Source organism: Ustilaginoidea virens, chromosome 5 (assembly GCF_000687475.1).
Source record: "Ustilaginoidea virens chromosome 5, complete sequence".
NCBI classification, from domain to species: Eukaryota; Fungi; Ascomycota; class Sordariomycetes; order Hypocreales; family Clavicipitaceae; genus Ustilaginoidea; species Ustilaginoidea virens.
The window spans coordinates 1,855,098-1,872,570 of NC_057320.1; the positions used below are offsets into that span (position 1 = coordinate 1,855,098).

Consider the following 17,473-nt stretch of genomic DNA (forward strand, 5'->3'; position numbering starts at 1 on the left):
AGCTGTTAACAGCATCAGCAAATTGTCAGGGCAACCCGAGAGAACAAAAGTAACCAACAGACATGGAAATCAAACGCCCAACAGCACAAAAAGAGTTTCGTTTCAAATCGTGTCAGACAAGGGAAAAACAAGGAAATATTAGTACACGCTGTCCTCGTCAGGGCCCTGCGATGTCATTGAAGGAGTAGATACGTTTGACGAAGCTTCCAGATCGTCAACGTAGCCAACAAGCGCCTGCGAGTGCAGCTTAAAAGATTCTCCCATCAGACGGGTGATGCTGCAACGGAACGAGTTAGTCTCGACATCCCCATCGGGCCACAAAAAAAAAAAAATTCACAAAGCATACGTACCCCCACACAACGACTTCGTCCAGCATCGAACCCCAGAGTCGAGCCACAATTGAGCTCATCTGTGACATGTAGCTCTCATCGAGATCTTTGGCAAAGAGCTGTCGAATCTTGTTGTACATGGCCAGTTCTTCCAGTGTTGCAGGCTCCTCGTCGTGCTCCAGGCGGTAGAGCCACAACGACAGGACGATCATCAAGTCCATGCCGCAGAGAGGATGCTCCACGCTCCAGTTGGTCGGTGACGTCCGCGCCACCCAGCGGACTCCCTGAACAACGGCCGTCTCGATGCAGTTGTAGCATTCTTGAATCACCTTGAGCATTTCACTCGAGCGCTTTACCCGATCGCGAGCATGTGACATGGCCGCTGCCACTTCGTATGAATCGTGGTATCGTAGGGCTTCTTGCACGCTCTTGAGGTCGACTTCGAGTCGAGCACGAGCGTTGCGATACATGGCTTTGGCATTGAAGAGCAGGGGGTGTCCCTTGTGAGGGGCACTCAGCATAACAGCAGCCGACTCCGGCTCGCACATGTCCAACGACTGTTCCCAGGTCTCGAGCGCAAGGCGGAGCTTGTATTCGGTAACCACGTCTTGCAACGCCTCGGGACTGCGTTTATGATACCACACCTCAAGGAACAGAGCATTGATCATCACACGAGTCGCAAAGGCGCTGTACCGCAGTTTCTCGCCCTGAAACAGGTTGTCATGCGCCTCCATGAAGGTGATGATTGGCGACCTGCCCAGATGCTCGGGCCATGCGGCATCATCCACGATGCGAGCGTTCCACAAGGCCTCTGTTGACGGGAGCTGGAGATCTTCAAACTCATTGAAGCTGATGGCAGGAGTGTGGTTGTAGGTCAACGTCAAAAGCCCAAAGAAAATGTAGACGGCGTAATAAGTGCGGCGACAACCCTCATCTTCGACCCATTCCAGGCGACTCGGCGTGGCGGCACCGCGTGCTTCTTGGCGCAGCTTGAGCTCGTATCTGTTACCGGCAACCATGTTGGCCAGGAGACTCTTGATCGAGCAGGCCCACTCGAGGCCCTTGGGGTCTCCACTCCAGCTGGCGAAAATCATGTTGAGGAGCGAACTCTGCATGGTCCAGAGGGGACATTTTCGAGAACTGAAGTTTTCCTTGTTCTGGAGAAACTGGTTTACCAACACCTTTGAGCCAATGTGAAGCATGTACGCTTGATCCTGGTCAAAGGCATAGAGAGCCCCGATGCTTAGGACAGCCAACAGCAGCGGAGGCGACACCTGGCAAGGATTGAACGATGCGGGATGCAGAAAAGGCAGGTGGTGGTGAAATAGGCCGAAGTAAGTCGACAGATAGCGGTTCAAGGATCCCAAACCAGGTAAGCGGAAGCCTTCGGGAATGGCGTGCTCTCGATCGTAGCAGCGAATGTGATCGAGAATGGCATTGCGTTCCTCATCGCCCATGATTTGGGGAGACTGGAAGCCAGCATGAGCAGGATCAAGGAGGGACGGACTCTGTGCTCCCGGGGTGCCGGCGCTGGATTCGGGGATGGCCTGGATGATGGACTGCAGGGCAGGTACGATACCGCTGGCGTGCTGTCCACCTCTTGGTGGCAGTTGGTTGGCTCGTGGCTGAAGGGTGGTCCCCGACGCGACGGATTGTTGGGATTCGAAAGATCCAGATATACTGGACGCTATTGAGTGACTTTTGGGCTCGTGTACCGATGAGGGCAGAAACCCCTCCCATTGCATTTGAGGCAAAGCTATAGCTCCAGACGGATACGTGACAGTCGATTCCATGAGGGTTGATCCATGGGGAGATATAGCCGCGGATGGATTGTCCTCCAAGTTTCCCTCATCTACGCGCATGGCAGCAGTGGCTTTATGGTGAAGGTCAGCAACCAGCATGGCAGCCGCTTCCACATCAAAAAGACCATCGTTTCCAGCTTCCATTTGCTCCAGAGTCGACGTATCGAGTGCCAATGGTGTTTTTGCCGGTGTCCCGACAGCACGTGTTTTGGGCCCGCCTGCGCGGCGTTTGCCATCGCTGTGAAGTGGTACACCGCCATCCTTGGCGTGCACTGTTCGATCATGTCTGAGGAGTAAATCACGTCGGACAAAGGTACTTCTACATTTCATGCACTTGAAAGGTCGCTCTTTGGTATCTGCGGATCGTTAATCTAGATGGTTCAGATGGCAGACAGGAAGATGGCACATTGGAAATATCCGGGTTAGGCAAGTGTCTCACAAAGATCGCCCTCCCCCTTTCCCAAGAGAGTAGCCGATCCAAACAAGGGGGGAGGGGGGGGGGGGCTCAAGAGTCTGATAACGTGGCAGTGAAATGATAGGGTAACAGGGTGTGTGGAAGTGATGCTTACGTGAACGTTCATGTCTGCTTCGATGCTCGCTCCTGCTGAAGGCTCGATTGCAAAACTGACACTTGTACTTGCGTTCCGGCACGAGAGACGCCTTCCTCGAGGAAGGCGTCGATGCCGCTTGCGGAGCGAGAACAGCGACGCTGGCGCCAGGCATTTTGATGGCCAAGTTGTTGGATCAACGTGAGCGGCAAGCAGAGACCGGGTGACAGTACCAGCTACCAAATGGCGGGACTGAGAAGTCACAAATTGAGCGGATGTGTTTGTATGCTGGCAGTACAAAGGGTTGGATAACGTTCGCCTCGAGTCTCTCGCTTGCAGTGTCGGCTCCTCGGTCCTCGCTCGCACGCGCTCCCGTGGGATTTAAAGTGTGACAGCGCTGAAATCGATCGCGAAGGTGGTCATTAGGGTAGTTTGTATTCTGGTCATGGAAAGGCTGTGAAGATGGTGATGATGAAAAAAGAGGCTGATCGAGGCCTCAAAAAATGGCTCCGGGAATAAACCGACGCCGAACTACAAGCAGAAAATTAAAGAAGAAGAAAAGAATTAAGAGCGATGTGATGAAGCTGAAGCTTGTGGGTTGGTGTGGGATGAGGAGAGGGGGAGGCAAATCGAGTGGAGAGGGAGGAAATAGTTTGGTAGTCCAGAAGGTCAGAGGGGGAAGAGAGGGGGGGAGAATCTGGGGAGGGGGGGGGGGCAGCTCAATACGGGGGTCGGATTAAGCGGAAAGGGGGGGCGCGCAGAGAGGAGACGAGGTGGGAGGTGGGAGAGGTGGAGTGGGAGAGGTGGGAGAGGTGGGAGAGGTGGGAGAGGTGGGAGAACGTGGGCAAGTGGGAGGAATGAGTGAGGGATAGGAGGGGCTGGGGCTGGGGTGGCTGAGAATTCAGGACTCAGGACTTAGGACAGTCATCAATCAGACTCTGGACAAAACTTGGAGCGGACTTTGCTGACTGTGACACTTGAGCGACCAGAGAGTAATGTAATGCAGCCAGTTGAGCGACAAGACTCAATCAGAGAAGACCAGACAGGAGCGAGGGCGCGTGCTTCCTGCCCAGCACGGCCCAGCCGGCGTGGCTCGTGCCAGCGCAGCGCAGGATCAATGCAAAGACGCGTGAATGTGGGGCAGCGGAAGGGTGGGGGTTAATAGCGCCCGGGGTATCAGGTTTGGATCAACGTTGAGTCTGGTTGGAACTTGGGACGGGGGCCCGATGGGGCTAGGGGCTGGGGCTGGGGCTGGGGCTGGAGCTTGGGGGCTGGCTTGGGCGCACCCAGAAGAGGACGTGCAGCAACCGACTCCGCATCTCCTCGAGGGGGCGTACGGAGGGGAGACATACCAGACTGGCAAGACTATTGCTAGATACATGCCAGCGAGGTACCAGACTTTGCAGGTACCAACCACCAACCTCAGGGAACGTACCTTCCAAGAGACGGCTTGACCTCTGGTGATGGTGAGTGTGTATGTAAAGAGTAGTATTTGGGCGCGAGACGTGCGAAAAATTTTGGTTTTCTGCTAGACGGGGTAGCTTGGTAGTCGCATCATAGGCACAAACAACCAGTATTGCATACCTACCTACCTGTTGTTACGGTAGAGGAACATCCTGCAACCTGGATTCCCTGGTGGAAAGGCATCCATCCCCGCCGGTGCAGACGGGTAGGTACGTGACTGGAGAAGGCTTCCGGAGTATCGGGAGTATCGGGTACCTACTTCCCAGGTCCAAGAAATTTCCATTTCGTCTTGCCGTTAGTGAGCGGGGCTGTTTGGCGGAAGAGGGACGTGGTGGCGGGGCATTCTCTCCTGCATTGCCGTTCCAGAGTACGGGAAGTACGCAGTAACCAGGCCCAAGTCTTCCATCTTTCAGGTAGGGGGTACCCGAGGTGCTGAGCCACAACCTCGCGACATTTCTTGGCCTCAAAGGCTCAACCGTCTCCCTCGGTCAGCAAACTTTTTGCTTCTTTTTTAGTCATCCCATGTCAAAGGGGCAGCATGTCTTACTCTTTCAAGGAAAGCCCCCTTCCCTCCCTTCGCATCGTCCATCGTCCCGTCCCCCACAGCGAGTTTGGCTTGCCAGACACGTCCGCAGTGTATCGTATCGTATCGTCTTGTGCACACCGCCGCCAACCTGAGAGAAAAGCCGACGCTGCAGTCGATACGCGACCCCCGAGGACACTAGTAAAGGCACCAGACCAGTTTCGGGGGAAGGGGGGGGGGGGGGGGGGGATACCGAGCCCTGGCCGCTTTCGACCCCAGATGTTCGACGAGGAAAAGACTAGAAAAACCGACCCATGTCTGTCCGCTTCCCCCTGTAACAGCCATGCATGGTGTGAAGTTTGAAGCTGGAACGCTTCCGCCCAGTGCTGAAGCCTGACATGTGCCGTGGGTACCTTGCTTTATCAGCAATGGCTATAATGGCTATAATGGCTAATGATAATGGCAGCCAGCGAGGTACGGAGTTCTTACTACGGATTAAGTACCTAAGTGACTGGTTGTTCACTGACGCTGTCGTGGAGAGTATGAACATGCCGTTTCTTTATTCACTTCCTCCACGGCGTCAATGCTTTATCAGTTCCTCCCTCCAACGGAGCGTGGAGCAGGTTTAGCCAGCACCCGGCGATGCATTACCGAGTACACGCTATTGGACTCGGCAGATGTCAACACGAAGCAAGGATCGCAGGTACTGGCAATCCTACTTGCGAAGGCCTGGCCCTGCTGTATCGACTCTTAGTAGTCAAAGTCCTTGCTTGGTCTTCTTGATTTAACCGCCTCGATCATGGTTAGTATGTTTTGTGCCCATTGTGGGCTGTAGACTGTATCAATCACGTGGGAGTCATTCGAGACCGTGCCAGACTCGGACTCGAGGTACCTTGAGGAGGAGGAGAAACGACGGAGGGGAGGGGAGATGGGGTCAAATTGTAAAGTGCGAGGAACGCTGGAGAACGCACGGATAGTGTAGGCTGGTACGGATACAATACAGCCAAGCAGCACATTGACGAAGCTGAGCATGTCCAGCTCAGGGAGTCGGAGCCAAGAGTCAGTCGGGGGTCAGGGAGCCCTGGGGGCTCAGCTGCTCGAGCGAGCTTGTCGCCCGTAGGGCAGATACTAGGAGGGAGGTACCTCCTAGCTCACCTATACCTTAGGTACCTACCTACCTACCTCCTTAGGTCGGGCATCTAATGCAAGTGCCCGTAGCAAGCACCTACTACCTACCTACGAGGTAGGCACGCTAGCCAAAAACTTGTCATTGCCAAAGCCAGGGGGTTTGGAGGATACTTGCTTCTTAGCTTCCTACTCGTCCGCGGAACTCAGTGGGGACCTGGAATGGGTGCGTCGGCTAGCTCCATTCCCGCTGGATTGACGCCTCCAGAGCTCCAACTTCCCAGCCGGGGTTGCCTTGGGTGCCCTACATACATACCTCTCTACCTTGGGTTAGTTTAGGTCTGGTACGTACCTGGTAGGTAGGTAGGTACGGAGTACATAGTGTTATCCGTACCTACCTTACCTACCTCCTGGCTGGACCAGGGCCCAAGCCACTTGGGACTCGCAATCTCACACGAGTCAGGGTGGCATAATCTCGCTAAACCCCCAATGGATTCATGGAATGTCCAACGGAACTTCCAACAAGGGGGCCGTCCATGGTGGCGTACCTCGTGCTCCGTACCCGTCCGGCGTCCCCTTTATAAATAACCTTGCAAGTCCGCCCGCTCACACATCAGCCGAGCCGTGAAGCATGGTTTTTCGTTCAGCATCGTTCCGTCAGAGCGCATGAGGACATTCCCTGGATTGCGGGCGAGCCTCAATCATCAAAGTCGCAGACTGTTGCGTGGCTACCTAACCAGCCGCTTGACGCAACCACTAGGTCCGAGGTCCCCATCGCGCCATTCATTCTGGATTCTCGTCACCATGTTTCCATGAGGCAGTCCAGCAACCCAATCTTGACATGGCTCAAAGAGGTCACGGCCGATTCAACCGCCAGGTTGATGACTCTTTTTTACTTTGCCCTTGCCTGGCGAGAGAGATGAGACCGCCAGCGCAGGACCATGACGGATCACCAGGAACCGGCTTGGGGGCGCCCCAAGTGGCAAGTGCCCCCCAGTTGTCCATGTGTGCCTCGGGGAAGTCGGGGACTCGGGGGGGTACTTTGATTTGTTGGGGGCGCCTTCCGCACCACGATCCGTGCCGCACAACCTCGTTTGCGCGTCGTCGCGCGTGTGTGCATGCACTCCGTACGTGTGCGGACTCGGGAGTAATGCAGAGCCTGCGTGCGCGCCGTCAAAGCTAAGGAGGTAGTTGGCGACGGTGCGTATGCTTGCCCAGGAATTCTTGCACCCCTCGCTTGGATACCGCCATTTCCCATCTCGAGCCCAACACCGATTCTGATAAGAGGCGGTCTGCGCAGGTACCTACCTAGGAACCTTAGGTACCTTTGGTTAGTACTTTGTCTGTAGGGTTTAAGCATCACGGCGTCGTACTCGGTACTCTGTCCGGGGAAGAATCCATATTCTGGCAGTTGCAGCCCGTCTGCCGTAGGTACTGTACCTACCTCCTAACCTGACTTAGGTACCTGGTCCCATATAAGGTACCAGACTATTATCGCGCTACTTTCGTACTTGGACGCACTCCGTGCCTGCTTGGTAGGCACTAGCAATAGGAACCAGACCTAATGCATGTGGTGATAAGTGGTCCCGAATATCCCGATGTCTCCCATTTATGCAGGCCCACGTACATAAGCCGCAAAAAATCTACACATGCAATTAGAAGGAAATGTCCTACTGTACGGAGGAGTACTGCCCCATTAAGCTGCGCGACTTTGACAATCCAACCGCTTTAGGTACCAGGCAGGTAGGTACCTACCTGGTAAGCAGGCTGCTGCTGGCTTCGGCAGAGCGCCAAGTATCAGGTTATCAGGACCAGGCACAGACAGGCACCCTCAGTGCTCCTTTACAGCTTGCAAAGGCCGGTGTCGGTATCCCTTAGTGTCACGCGCTGGAAAGCTCCGAATGACAATGTTGAAAGTGTCAAATCTGTTGCAATTTTTCAATATTTGCCTGTCCCGTGGTCGTTGCATGTAGGTACCTACCTTAGGTTAGGTACCTACCTCCTTACCTAAGCTAAAGTGCCCAAATACCAGCACTTACTTCTGCCGTCGGTACAGACTACATGTGCGAAGCACCCGATTGGATGTGCAAGCTGCCACATCTGCAGGGCTGCCGAGAACCAGACAAAGGAACCAGACAGCAGCTGAACTGACTGCCCAAAACATCCCAAACATATCGCCGTCAGCATCGGCGTCAGCATCATCAACATCAATCAGCAACATCGGAAACCCATCAAGTTCAACATCAGCATCAACATCGGCATCGGCATCGGCATATCAACAGCAGCATCGCCGTCTCCCAAACCCCCCCCCCCCCCCCCCCCACCCCTTCTTCTCGCCTCGCCTCGCCTCACTTCGCATCATCTCCACACCCATCGAGTTCGCTTCTTGGAATCTCCTCGGATTCTCCTCGCGCAAAGTCCAGCAGCCTCACCGACCAATCCCTTCAGATGTTTCATCAGTCGCTGCGCCGCTAATGTGCCGAGCGCAACAACACCATCTTCGAGCTCCTGCAGCGAATCTGTGACCACTACCCCATCCTCTCGCGAAACCGCGCCGCACCGCTACCCTCGAAACCCTGGCAAAAGTCCCAAGTCCGTACGCAGAATCCCCTTCGCGTCTCCTGTTTTCGAAGCAGACAGGTTCTTTGCTGTTGGAAATCGGTCCCCGTGCTGCTACAGCCCAGTCACCGGCTGCAAATCGCCCAGCATGAAGCGGCTCTTCACGCTCCTAAACCTGGTGCTTTCCTTCTGCACAGTTCTGGCCCTCGAGGTCCTTGTTGTAAGGCCGCGCACCATGTCCCGCAGTTTTCTCCTCTCTCTCTAACAGATACTATTTCTACGCAGGACAATTCCGATGCGAACCACCAGCGTTGTTCTGGTCTGTTGCTTTTGCCGCTCATCTCGTCTTTGGAATACCATTACCATTATTAACTCCTCGATAGGCATGTACAGCCGAACCAGCTGGGGTGGACCAGTAGATCCATTTATCCTAGTCAAGTTCCTCAACTCTAGTAAACCCGAAGTTAGCGACCCTATTGTCAGCCTAATCATCTTCGAATGGCAGGACAAGGACTTGGTTGGCTTTCCAGATGCCAAGACTGGAGAAACTGTAAGTCCGCGCCCTTTGCTGCCAAGTTGCTTTCTTTCTTTCTTATTTTGCCTCTTGTTTTTTTTTTTTTTTTATCCTTTCTCGAAACGAGAAACAGGAGTGGATTCGGCGCAGAACTGGACCAAGAACCACCGTCTTTGGCTAATCTTTCCCTCTTCTTCGCTCAGAGACTTCCAATCTGCGACGAACATTACGTCAAGTCCGGCCAGTGCAACTCTACCGATATTGGCGAGTACATCATAGCCCAGAATGCCACCGAAAAGTCCAACGCTTTGATCTCGACGCAGGCTGTCCACCTGAAGAGTGCAGGTCCCGTTCATTATTCCATTCAGAAAACCGGGTTCTACTGCGTTGTAACGGACGGCTTCACCGTCGAGAACTACAAAGCCGTCGTTGAGTTCCGGAATGCGTATGGGGAGTTGTCCGCCACCCAGATTCCCAAGCTGCCTTTCTATGGAGCCATGTCTATCGTCTACGCCCTCATGGCAGCATACTGGGGATTCCTCTATTATCAACATCGCCATGACATATGTATGAATCAGGTCCTTGTTTCTTCCTGCTCCCCTCGTATGCCGGCAGTAATGGAAAGATTGCAACCTTCTAACTATTCGATAGTGGCTGTTCAAAACTACATTACCGCTATATTGGTCTTCCTCGTGGTAGAGATGCTCATCACTTGGGGCTACTACGGTTGGTACAGACGAGGACCAACTCGCTGTCACAATCCTTGCTAACCTGTTTTCTCATTCGCGTACGTGTGTCTTAGACTATGAAAATCACGGTGGCTCAACCGTGGGATCCAAGGCTTTCCTTGTAGTAGTGGGCATCCTCAACGCCGCACGAAATTCCTTCTCGTTCTTCCTCTTGCTTATTGTTTGCATGGGCTACGGCGTGGTGAAGCCAACGCTTGGTCGCACCATGGTCCATGTACGATTGCTTGCCGCCTCCCACTTCATCTTTGGTCTTATATATGCAATCCACAATCTGGTGGTGGCTCCTGAGAGCATCAGTACGTTTTGAAAAGTGCCGAGCCCCGTCGGCATCGCTGCCCCTCCTATTCGGACACTACTCTCTGGTTACTTATGTACTGACCCGCAATTGCAAAGGTCCGCTCATTCTCATCATCATCATGCCCCTCGCCGCGACCCTTACCGCCTTTTACGTGTGGACGCTCAACTCTCTCAACTTCACTCTCAAGGACCTGAGAGAGCGGAAGCAGCACGCCAAGGAGGCCATGTACAGACAGCTTTGGTGGTCCATTCTCATTAGCATCATCGTCGTCTTCGCCTTCTTCTTCTTCACCAGCTTCACCTTTGCTTCTGCGAGTGACCCCGACTTTGTTCCAACACACTGGAAGACGAGATGGTTCATACTAGACGGCTGGCTCCACGTCGTCTACTTCGCCGAAGTGGCCTTTGTTGCCTATGTCTGGCGGCCCACCGCACATAATCGTCGCTTCGCCATGAGTGACGAAATCGCCCAGGATGACGATGGAAACTTTGAGATTGGAGACATTGGACTTCCTGACGACTGGGACGATGACGAAGAGGCTCAGGCTGGCAAAAGTCATGCGCATCCCCAGGCAGCCGCAGCCGCAGCCGGAGCCGGCAACGCCCCGCGAGCGCCTCCCAAAAGTATCTCCCGGGAATCCGTTGATGGAGAAACCATTTTTGCAGTCGGGGAGGATGTGGACAAGTTTTCCGATGACGGGAGCGACGAGGAGAATGCCAAGCTTGTACGAAAATGATCCGTTGAACGGTAGGTACCTGGCGTTTTACTTGGGGGCAATGGGAGAAAGCAAAGGATAAAAAAAAAATAATGAAAAATAATAAAAAGGTGGAGGGGGAAAGAAGGAGAAGGCTAAGAAAAGGCAGCGCATCGGGCCAGGTGAAGATTGATTGTTCAAAATATATGTAACATTATCAGAGTTGGCGGGCGCCAGAGACTTTGAACCTTGAGGGAATCGTCCAGACTAGGCATTCCGCCGCCGCTTTTGCTCCTTGTCTGCAGCTATATAAATCAGAGCAATGCTCCAAAGTATGGGCTGAATCCCATATGGCACAGGTCGGTTTTACACTTTTTTCCCCCAGCTTTCCCTCAGACACGGGGGTTCACAATAGATAGCCCCTATTTAAACTACCGCGCCACGTCCCCTCCGAAGCCTGCCGGGCGTCTGCTGCCATTGTTCTCGGGCAATATCGCCAAAGCTTTATAGGTCTTCCCCATGCCATTCGGGCCGCGGTCGACAAGCCGCTTCCAGGACTTTTCAATCGCGTCTACCGGGGCATTTTTGGCGCGGGCGGCCCTTACCAGCACGTCCGCCCTCTCCCTGACGCCCATGCGTTCCAGGAAGTCGGCCTGAGACACGGGGCCGTGGACTTCGACGCCGTCGCTAGCGCGCGTGGCAGCTTCCGCAACGGCTGTAAAGTCCACGTCGGCGCTCAAGTCCACCATGCCCGGGGCTGAAAAGGGGCTGACGAGTTTGTGGTTTCGAATGCCCCGCAGGGAGTTGACCGGGATGGTGTCGGACGTGCCGTAGTCCAGTATCAGGGCGGCACCGCTTGGCGTGGGCTTTTGGAATAGAGCAGATCCCCCTATTCGGCGCGCGAACTCGGCAGCGTAGAGGGACGCGTCGGGGCAGATTTCGATGACGGAGCCAGGAGCCTGCTTCAGCTTTCGGTATCTGGGGGATGTTTCGGGTAGATATCGCGAGTGTCGCGTTGGCTTGGACGAGAGGATAAGCTGAAATTCGTCGGGGGCCTCATGCGAGCAGCCGTCGGCTTTGGACCTGGCTTGAGCGGCAGGGATGGCGGCTGGGTTTACAGGGGAAACCATCATTTCACGCCACTCGGAACGAGGTGGTTGTGGCGTCGAGGTTGGGTTCGCAGGGGCGCTGGCGACGCGATCTTGCTCGGGGAGACGACTGGCTGTGGATTTGGGTGGTTCGGCTGGCGCTGATTGGAATGCATGAATGGGCAAGGCGTCGAAAAACTCGTGAGCTACGATGAATGGCACTTTGTCTGCCTCTGTCGCGGGGGGGGGGCGGGTAGCGAGTCAGCGCGCGCGAAAAGACGTGGAACAGAAAGAAAAAAAAAGGGAAGGGGGGGGTTTGGGCTTGATTGTGCCAACCAAGGGGAATGGACTTGATGCTCTCGGTCCATACGATGGGCTTTCCTGCGTGCTTTTCATGCCCCCGCGTGCCAACATGGCCCGACGTGAATTGGGCATCAGGTCCGCAAAGCAGCCTCTTTTGGGCATCACGAAGCTCGGGACTCGCCTCGACCAGAAACACCGAGTCGAGGCTATCAAGCATGGCCGGAAATCGCTTCATGGTCTGTAGAGGGGGCGCACAGGGCCGTTGAGCAAGGGCGACAGGCAACGAATGCTTCACGCATGAAGGGAAGCAATAACAAAAATCAAAAAAAAAAATAAAATAAAATAAAATCAGGCGCAAGCCCGAGCCGGGCAAGCAAGTGCACTCACTCTCAACATGTCGTCCATCAGGGTGCCACGACCAGGTCCAACCTCGATTAGCTGGACGCCTTGCCTGGGCCGGCCTTGACTGATCCACTCGGCGATGAACCACACGCCGACGAGCTCGCCGAAGATTTGGGATATTTCGGGAGACGTGACGAAGTCGCCCTCGACGCCGAACTGATCCCGGCCGAGGCCAATCGCGCCAGTATAGTAGCCGCCCAAGTCTCCGGTCAAGCACATGCGCATGTAGGCCGCCAAAGGCACAGGGCCCGTTGTCTTTTGGGGGCCCGCGAGGAAGGGAGGAAGGATTAACGTTGTAGTCCGATTATGAACGGGCACGCAGCAAAAGCTCTTGACGTACCGATATCGCTTCGAACAGCTGCTTGGCCAGCGGTGTTGACCACTGCCTGTCTTGGCGACCAGGAACGGCGGTGGATGCTCGTCTTTTGATCGGGGGGGTTGGCGAGATTGGCCATTTTGGCGACGATGACCAGGTCGAGGCGGCGCAATGTCGTCCACGTCCAGCAAGAGTATTGCACAAACACAAAGACCGGCAAGGGAAGACGCGCCGCAGACCCTTGCGGACTGCGGCAACCGTCGTGGCCCTCATAACGCGTTGTTGCGGGAGGAAACCGAGGCCCAAGGGGGTTTGGGAGTTGGTAGGTAGAATTGGCAAGGCTGAGTGAGGCAGGCTGATTGGATTTATTTGGAAGTCGCGTTCATAACTTCATGGGAGACGATGAGCCATGGTATGAAGGAAGTCTGGTGGACTAAGGGCATTGCAAGTTTGCAAGTTTTGAGTGTTTGGAAGTCTCGAAGCTGCCAGGCGATAAGATAAGAAAGACACGCGACCCCCCCCCCCCCCCTGGTTGGCCGCAAGCTTGTCCATGGTCAATCATCCATCAATGGATCTACAACTCTGTCGGCATGGTCCATCCCGACTTCTCTTTTCGCTTCCCCACGTCATCAAAAGTTCCAAAACCTCCTTGGCAACGGATCCCTCCTGTCTTGTCGACTCGCCCAACCGCCCTCTGGCTTTTCATACGACAACTCTTTTTTTTTTCTCTCTCTTTTTTTTTTTTTTGCTTTTTTTTCTTTTTTTCCTTTTTCTTTTTCTTTTTTTTCCCCCCCAAGCTCGCCATCGTTCCCCGTTCCCCGTTCACACCCGCCGCGAGTTGGCTGTGGAAGACGACGCCGATTCGCGGATGGGAACTCCAGGCTCAAGCCGCCTCACAGCTTCCCATCGCTTCATCCCCACATGGCCAGCACGGGCAGGTCAAGGTGGGCCGACACGGAGGCTGATGCCGAGCTGAAGGCCAGGCTGAAGCAGGAAAAGGAACACAGGCGGCGGAAGAAGGCAGAGAGGGCACTCAAGCTCGACGCGGACAGGCAGGCAGCGCCGTCACCACTGCCGCCGAGCCGAGACCATGACGGAGAGCCGCCGTCGAAACGCCCGAGGCTCTCACCCGGGGCTGCAGAGCGCGCGTCGCCGGCGGGTTCCGGCGCAGACGATTCCGGCCCGGTGAAGCTCCTGCGCTTCGAGCATGCGGGGACCTGGGCCAAGAGCCGAAGCATCGACGAGTACGACAAGCTGAACGACATTGAAGAGGGCACGTACGGCTGGGTGACGAGGGGCATGGAACGCTCGACCGGCCGCGTAGTCGCGCTCAAGCGGCTGAAGCTTGATCAGTCAGATCGCAATGGCCTGCCGGTGACGGGGCTTCGGGAGATACAGATACTGCAGAATTGCAAACACCGAAACATTGTGCGATTACAAGATGTCGTTGTTGGTGATGACATGCCGAGATTGGATAAGTAAGTTTTTTTTTTGTCCTTTTTTTTGTCCTTTTTTTTTGGCATATTTTGTGCTTTGGGAAGGGGGGAAAAAAAAAAAGAAAGAAAAAGGAAAGAATAAAGAAAGAAGGGGAAAAAAAGAAAAAAAAAAAAGGGGGACGCCTTGTTCGCCGAAATCGTCGTTTCTAACTTTGGCCCCCTTTCCCCCGAAACCACCCTCCACCTCCCCAATTCATAGCTCCATATACCTAGTTCTCGAGTTTGTAGAACACGATCTTAAGGGCATCCTGGAAGACATGCCCGAGCCCTTTCTCTTTTCCGAAATCAAGCAACTCCTCCTTCAATTGACCACCGGGCTGTCCTATCTCCACGATCACTGGCTGCTCCATCGAGACCTCAAAACGTCCAACCTGCTCCTGAACAACCGAGGCCAGCTCAAGATTGCCGACTTCGGCATGGCACGGTACGTCGGCGACCCGTCGCCCAGGCTGACCCAGCTCGTCGTCACGCTGTGGTACCGCGCCCCCGAGCTCCTCTTGGGCACCAGCACGTACGGCGCGGCGATTGACATGTGGAGCGTCGGCTGCATCTTCGGCGAGCTCATCACGCGGGAGCCCCTGCTTCGCGGCAGCAATGAGGTGGACCAGATGGCCAAAATCTTTGAGCTCTGCGGCGTGCCCACGGACGATTCGTGGCCGGGCTTCCGGAAGCTCCCAAACGCCCGCAACCTCAAGCTTCCCAAGAACCCCCAGACCACTGGGTCCGTCATCCGCGCTCGCTTTCCCAACATGACCACGGCCGGGGCGAGCTTGCTCGACAGTCTCCTGGCCCTGGATCCGAATCGGCGTCCCACGGCAAGGGACATGCTCCAGCACGAGTATTTCCGCCAGGATCCCAAGCCGAAGCCGGAGAGCTTGTTTCCCACCTTCCCCAGCAGGGCCGGCCAGGAACGCAGACACAGAATGGAGCCTGATGCGCCCATCCGAGGACAGGCCGTCAGCTTAGGGGACGTGGACCTGAGCGGCATTTTTCAAGGCCGGAACCAACAAGAGCGGGGGGCAGGCTTCACCTTGCGCATGGTCTAGCTACCTACCTAAGGTAGGTAGCTAGCTACATCTGTCCGGCCCTCTCTCTTGCCTGTCGAGAGTTTTTTTTTTTTTTTTTTTTTTTTTTTTTTCTGTATTCTATGTGTGTAGAACTTTGCACGTCATCGTCAGTTTCGATGCAAATATGCCAATGCTCATCATTACACGTCTATACACCAAACAGAGGTGAGTGAATAGCTCGAAATTGGAGTCATTGTGGAGCAACCAAAGCTCTTCTATTGCTGTCATGCACGAAAATAACGGACAAGCCGGCGAGAAATCGCGCAGGGTTTCATTGAGAAGAAACTTTCACCATATTCAACGCCTCTGGCCATACTAACGCTACCGAAATGATGGAAAAGAAACAGAGATAGATAACCCCCTATCCCCAGAACAAAGCGTGTCCCCAAATCACTCGCCCTCGGTTTACTCTCACATGATGCATAATAATAGCCCAATGTGTCGCTTGAAAAAAGACATAAAGATGGGGGAGGGAGACGAAAAAAATAAAAATAAAAAGCAATCGAGGTAAAAAATAAAATGGCTTCAAATTAGTATTAGTTTCCACAATGGTTTCCAAAAAAAAAAAAGCCAGCCTGGATGAGCCGTTTAGAACTGCTGCAGACCAGGGTGTTTCCGTCCTCTAAACTCTAAACAAGAACAGGGTGAAGAAAGATCAAGACCCATGAAAGGTGGGAACCGCTAATATAACCCCAGGCCAGAAACAAACCAGGTAAAACTCATGACAGTGATGACACTCATCGTGACTGCGAGTCCTAGGGCTTGGTAGCCAAAGAAAGAGGACGCGGCACTGCATCCCACGCAAACCCATTGGGCGTAGGGCACGTAAGACTGGGCAGCGTACATGCCAAAGGTATAACCAGGACATGCGCCAAGGTAGCCGGCTTCCGGCGCCTGGGTAATAGCGGCAGCCGAGTCTTTGATAATCAGGGTGTACATGGCGTTGAAAAGGCGACTGCTGCCGTTGTTGGCCTGCTGCTTGGTATCCCAGACGTAATTAACGTCGGTAGCGAAGGGCATGCTGGAGGTCAAAGTAAAGGTATCGCTCCCAGTCGAACAGCTAACAATGACATCGATGGCAGTCGGAGTGGCGAGTAAGGAGGTGTAGTTCCATGACCAAGTCACGTAGTCGCTAATCTTGTACAAGCCAGAAGGCTGTAGAAATATGTTTGGCGTCTGCATACTGATACCGCCGGGAGGGTATTGGGCAGGGAACTGGGTGTGATTGCCAACCACGGAGACAGGCACGGGGTTGCTGCCTTTGCTGCTGCCTTGACTGCTGCCTTGACTGCCGCTTTGACTGCCAGACGGGGTGGCTTTGGCGGTATTTAAATCAGTCGTCTTAGCACCTGGACTTATCGACCCAGTTGCCGAACCCGAGGCGGAGGCAGGAGACGAGGCAGGCGAGTTGGAGGAGATTGCTGTGACGAAGAAGAATTAGTTCAGGGTGTGTCAGGCAACAACATTTGGAAAGAAAACTTTGCGGGGATTGGCTTCTTACGTGTAGCGCTCGAAGCATCGGGACTGTCAGCCCGTACCACGAGAGAGTCGAGGTCGGGGAGCCACCGAGGCCACCCCGATGCCGTAGTTACGGGGCCAAACGAGGAGAAGCAAAAGGCCAGTTGCAGCAAAGACGGGGGAAAACGCATTTTGAGAAGGCGGCAGGGCGGGCCTTGCAGGAGCTGTAAGCGAGTGAAAAGATATATATATATATATATATATATTGAAATATTCCAATTTCCCTTGACGAAATGATGATGATGGTGTTGACGATGATGTTGTTGTTGTCGTTTGAAGCGTGATGTATCAGAATTCAAACGCTACCAAAAGACGAAACTGATTGAACGAGACGGGAGTTTCGTTTGAGGGCGCTTTTCGAGTTGGAACGGAGGATATGTCGATAACGTGTCGAGATGCAGTCAAAACGGCCGGGTTGGTTGCATCCAACGGCTTGTTGGTCGGGGCGATTGACAACAGTCGGGACTCGGAGAGTGGTGAACGGATTTGCAATTCGAGATGCGAGACAAGCCGGGGTCAGGAAAAGCGAATGTCAAGGAGCAAAAAGGTCCGGGCAGAGGAGAACAGGGGCCGTGGCGAAGTGAAAGAGGGGGGGGGGGAGGAATAATAATGATCGTGCATAAAGCGGGAACGAAGGCGGCGATCGTCGGTGGTAAAGATTGAGAGAAGCGCGGCCAG

At 54.3% G+C, this 17,473-nt stretch overlaps 5 protein-coding genes across 5 annotated transcripts; 2 read left to right on the forward strand and 3 right to left on the reverse strand.

Moving 5' to 3' along the window:
* Positions 1-138: 138 nt before the first annotated feature.
* On the reverse strand, positions 139-2,854 carry UV8b_06380 (uncharacterized protein; the record flags this gene model as incomplete). The annotated part of the gene is made up of 3 exons (XM_043143877.1): positions 139-277; positions 351-2,487; positions 2,701-2,854. The coding sequence occupies 3 exons, from the start codon at positions 2,852-2,854 to the stop codon at positions 139-141; spliced, it is 2,430 nt and encodes an 809-aa protein (XP_042999812.1).
* Positions 2,855-8,735: 5,881 nt separating this feature from the next.
* UV8b_06381 (uncharacterized protein) lies at positions 8,736-10,647 on the forward strand (the record flags this gene model as incomplete). The annotated part of the gene is made up of 5 exons (XM_043143878.1): positions 8,736-8,900; positions 9,068-9,431; positions 9,516-9,590; positions 9,667-9,909; positions 10,007-10,647. The coding sequence occupies 5 exons, from the start codon at positions 8,736-8,738 to the stop codon at positions 10,645-10,647; spliced, it is 1,488 nt and encodes a 495-aa protein (XP_042999813.1).
* Positions 10,648-11,036: 389 nt separating this feature from the next.
* On the reverse strand, positions 11,037-12,987 carry UV8b_06382 (uncharacterized protein; the record flags this gene model as incomplete). Its single annotated transcript, XM_043143879.1, has 4 exons — positions 11,037-11,926; positions 12,030-12,234; positions 12,384-12,653; positions 12,739-12,987. The coding sequence occupies 4 exons, from the start codon at positions 12,985-12,987 to the stop codon at positions 11,037-11,039; spliced, it is 1,614 nt and encodes a 537-aa protein (XP_042999814.1).
* Positions 12,988-13,635: 648 nt separating this feature from the next.
* On the forward strand, positions 13,636-15,256 carry UV8b_06383 (uncharacterized protein; the record flags this gene model as incomplete). Its single annotated transcript, XM_043143880.1, has 2 exons — positions 13,636-14,192; positions 14,410-15,256. The coding sequence occupies 2 exons, from the start codon at positions 13,636-13,638 to the stop codon at positions 15,254-15,256; spliced, it is 1,404 nt and encodes a 467-aa protein (XP_042999815.1).
* A 702-nt stretch (positions 15,257-15,958) lies between these two features.
* On the reverse strand, positions 15,959-16,926 carry UV8b_06384 (uncharacterized protein; the record flags this gene model as incomplete). The annotated part of the gene is made up of 2 exons (XM_043143881.1): positions 15,959-16,698; positions 16,779-16,926. The coding sequence occupies 2 exons, from the start codon at positions 16,924-16,926 to the stop codon at positions 15,959-15,961; spliced, it is 888 nt and encodes a 295-aa protein (XP_042999816.1).
* Positions 16,927-17,473: the final 547 nt, after the last annotated feature.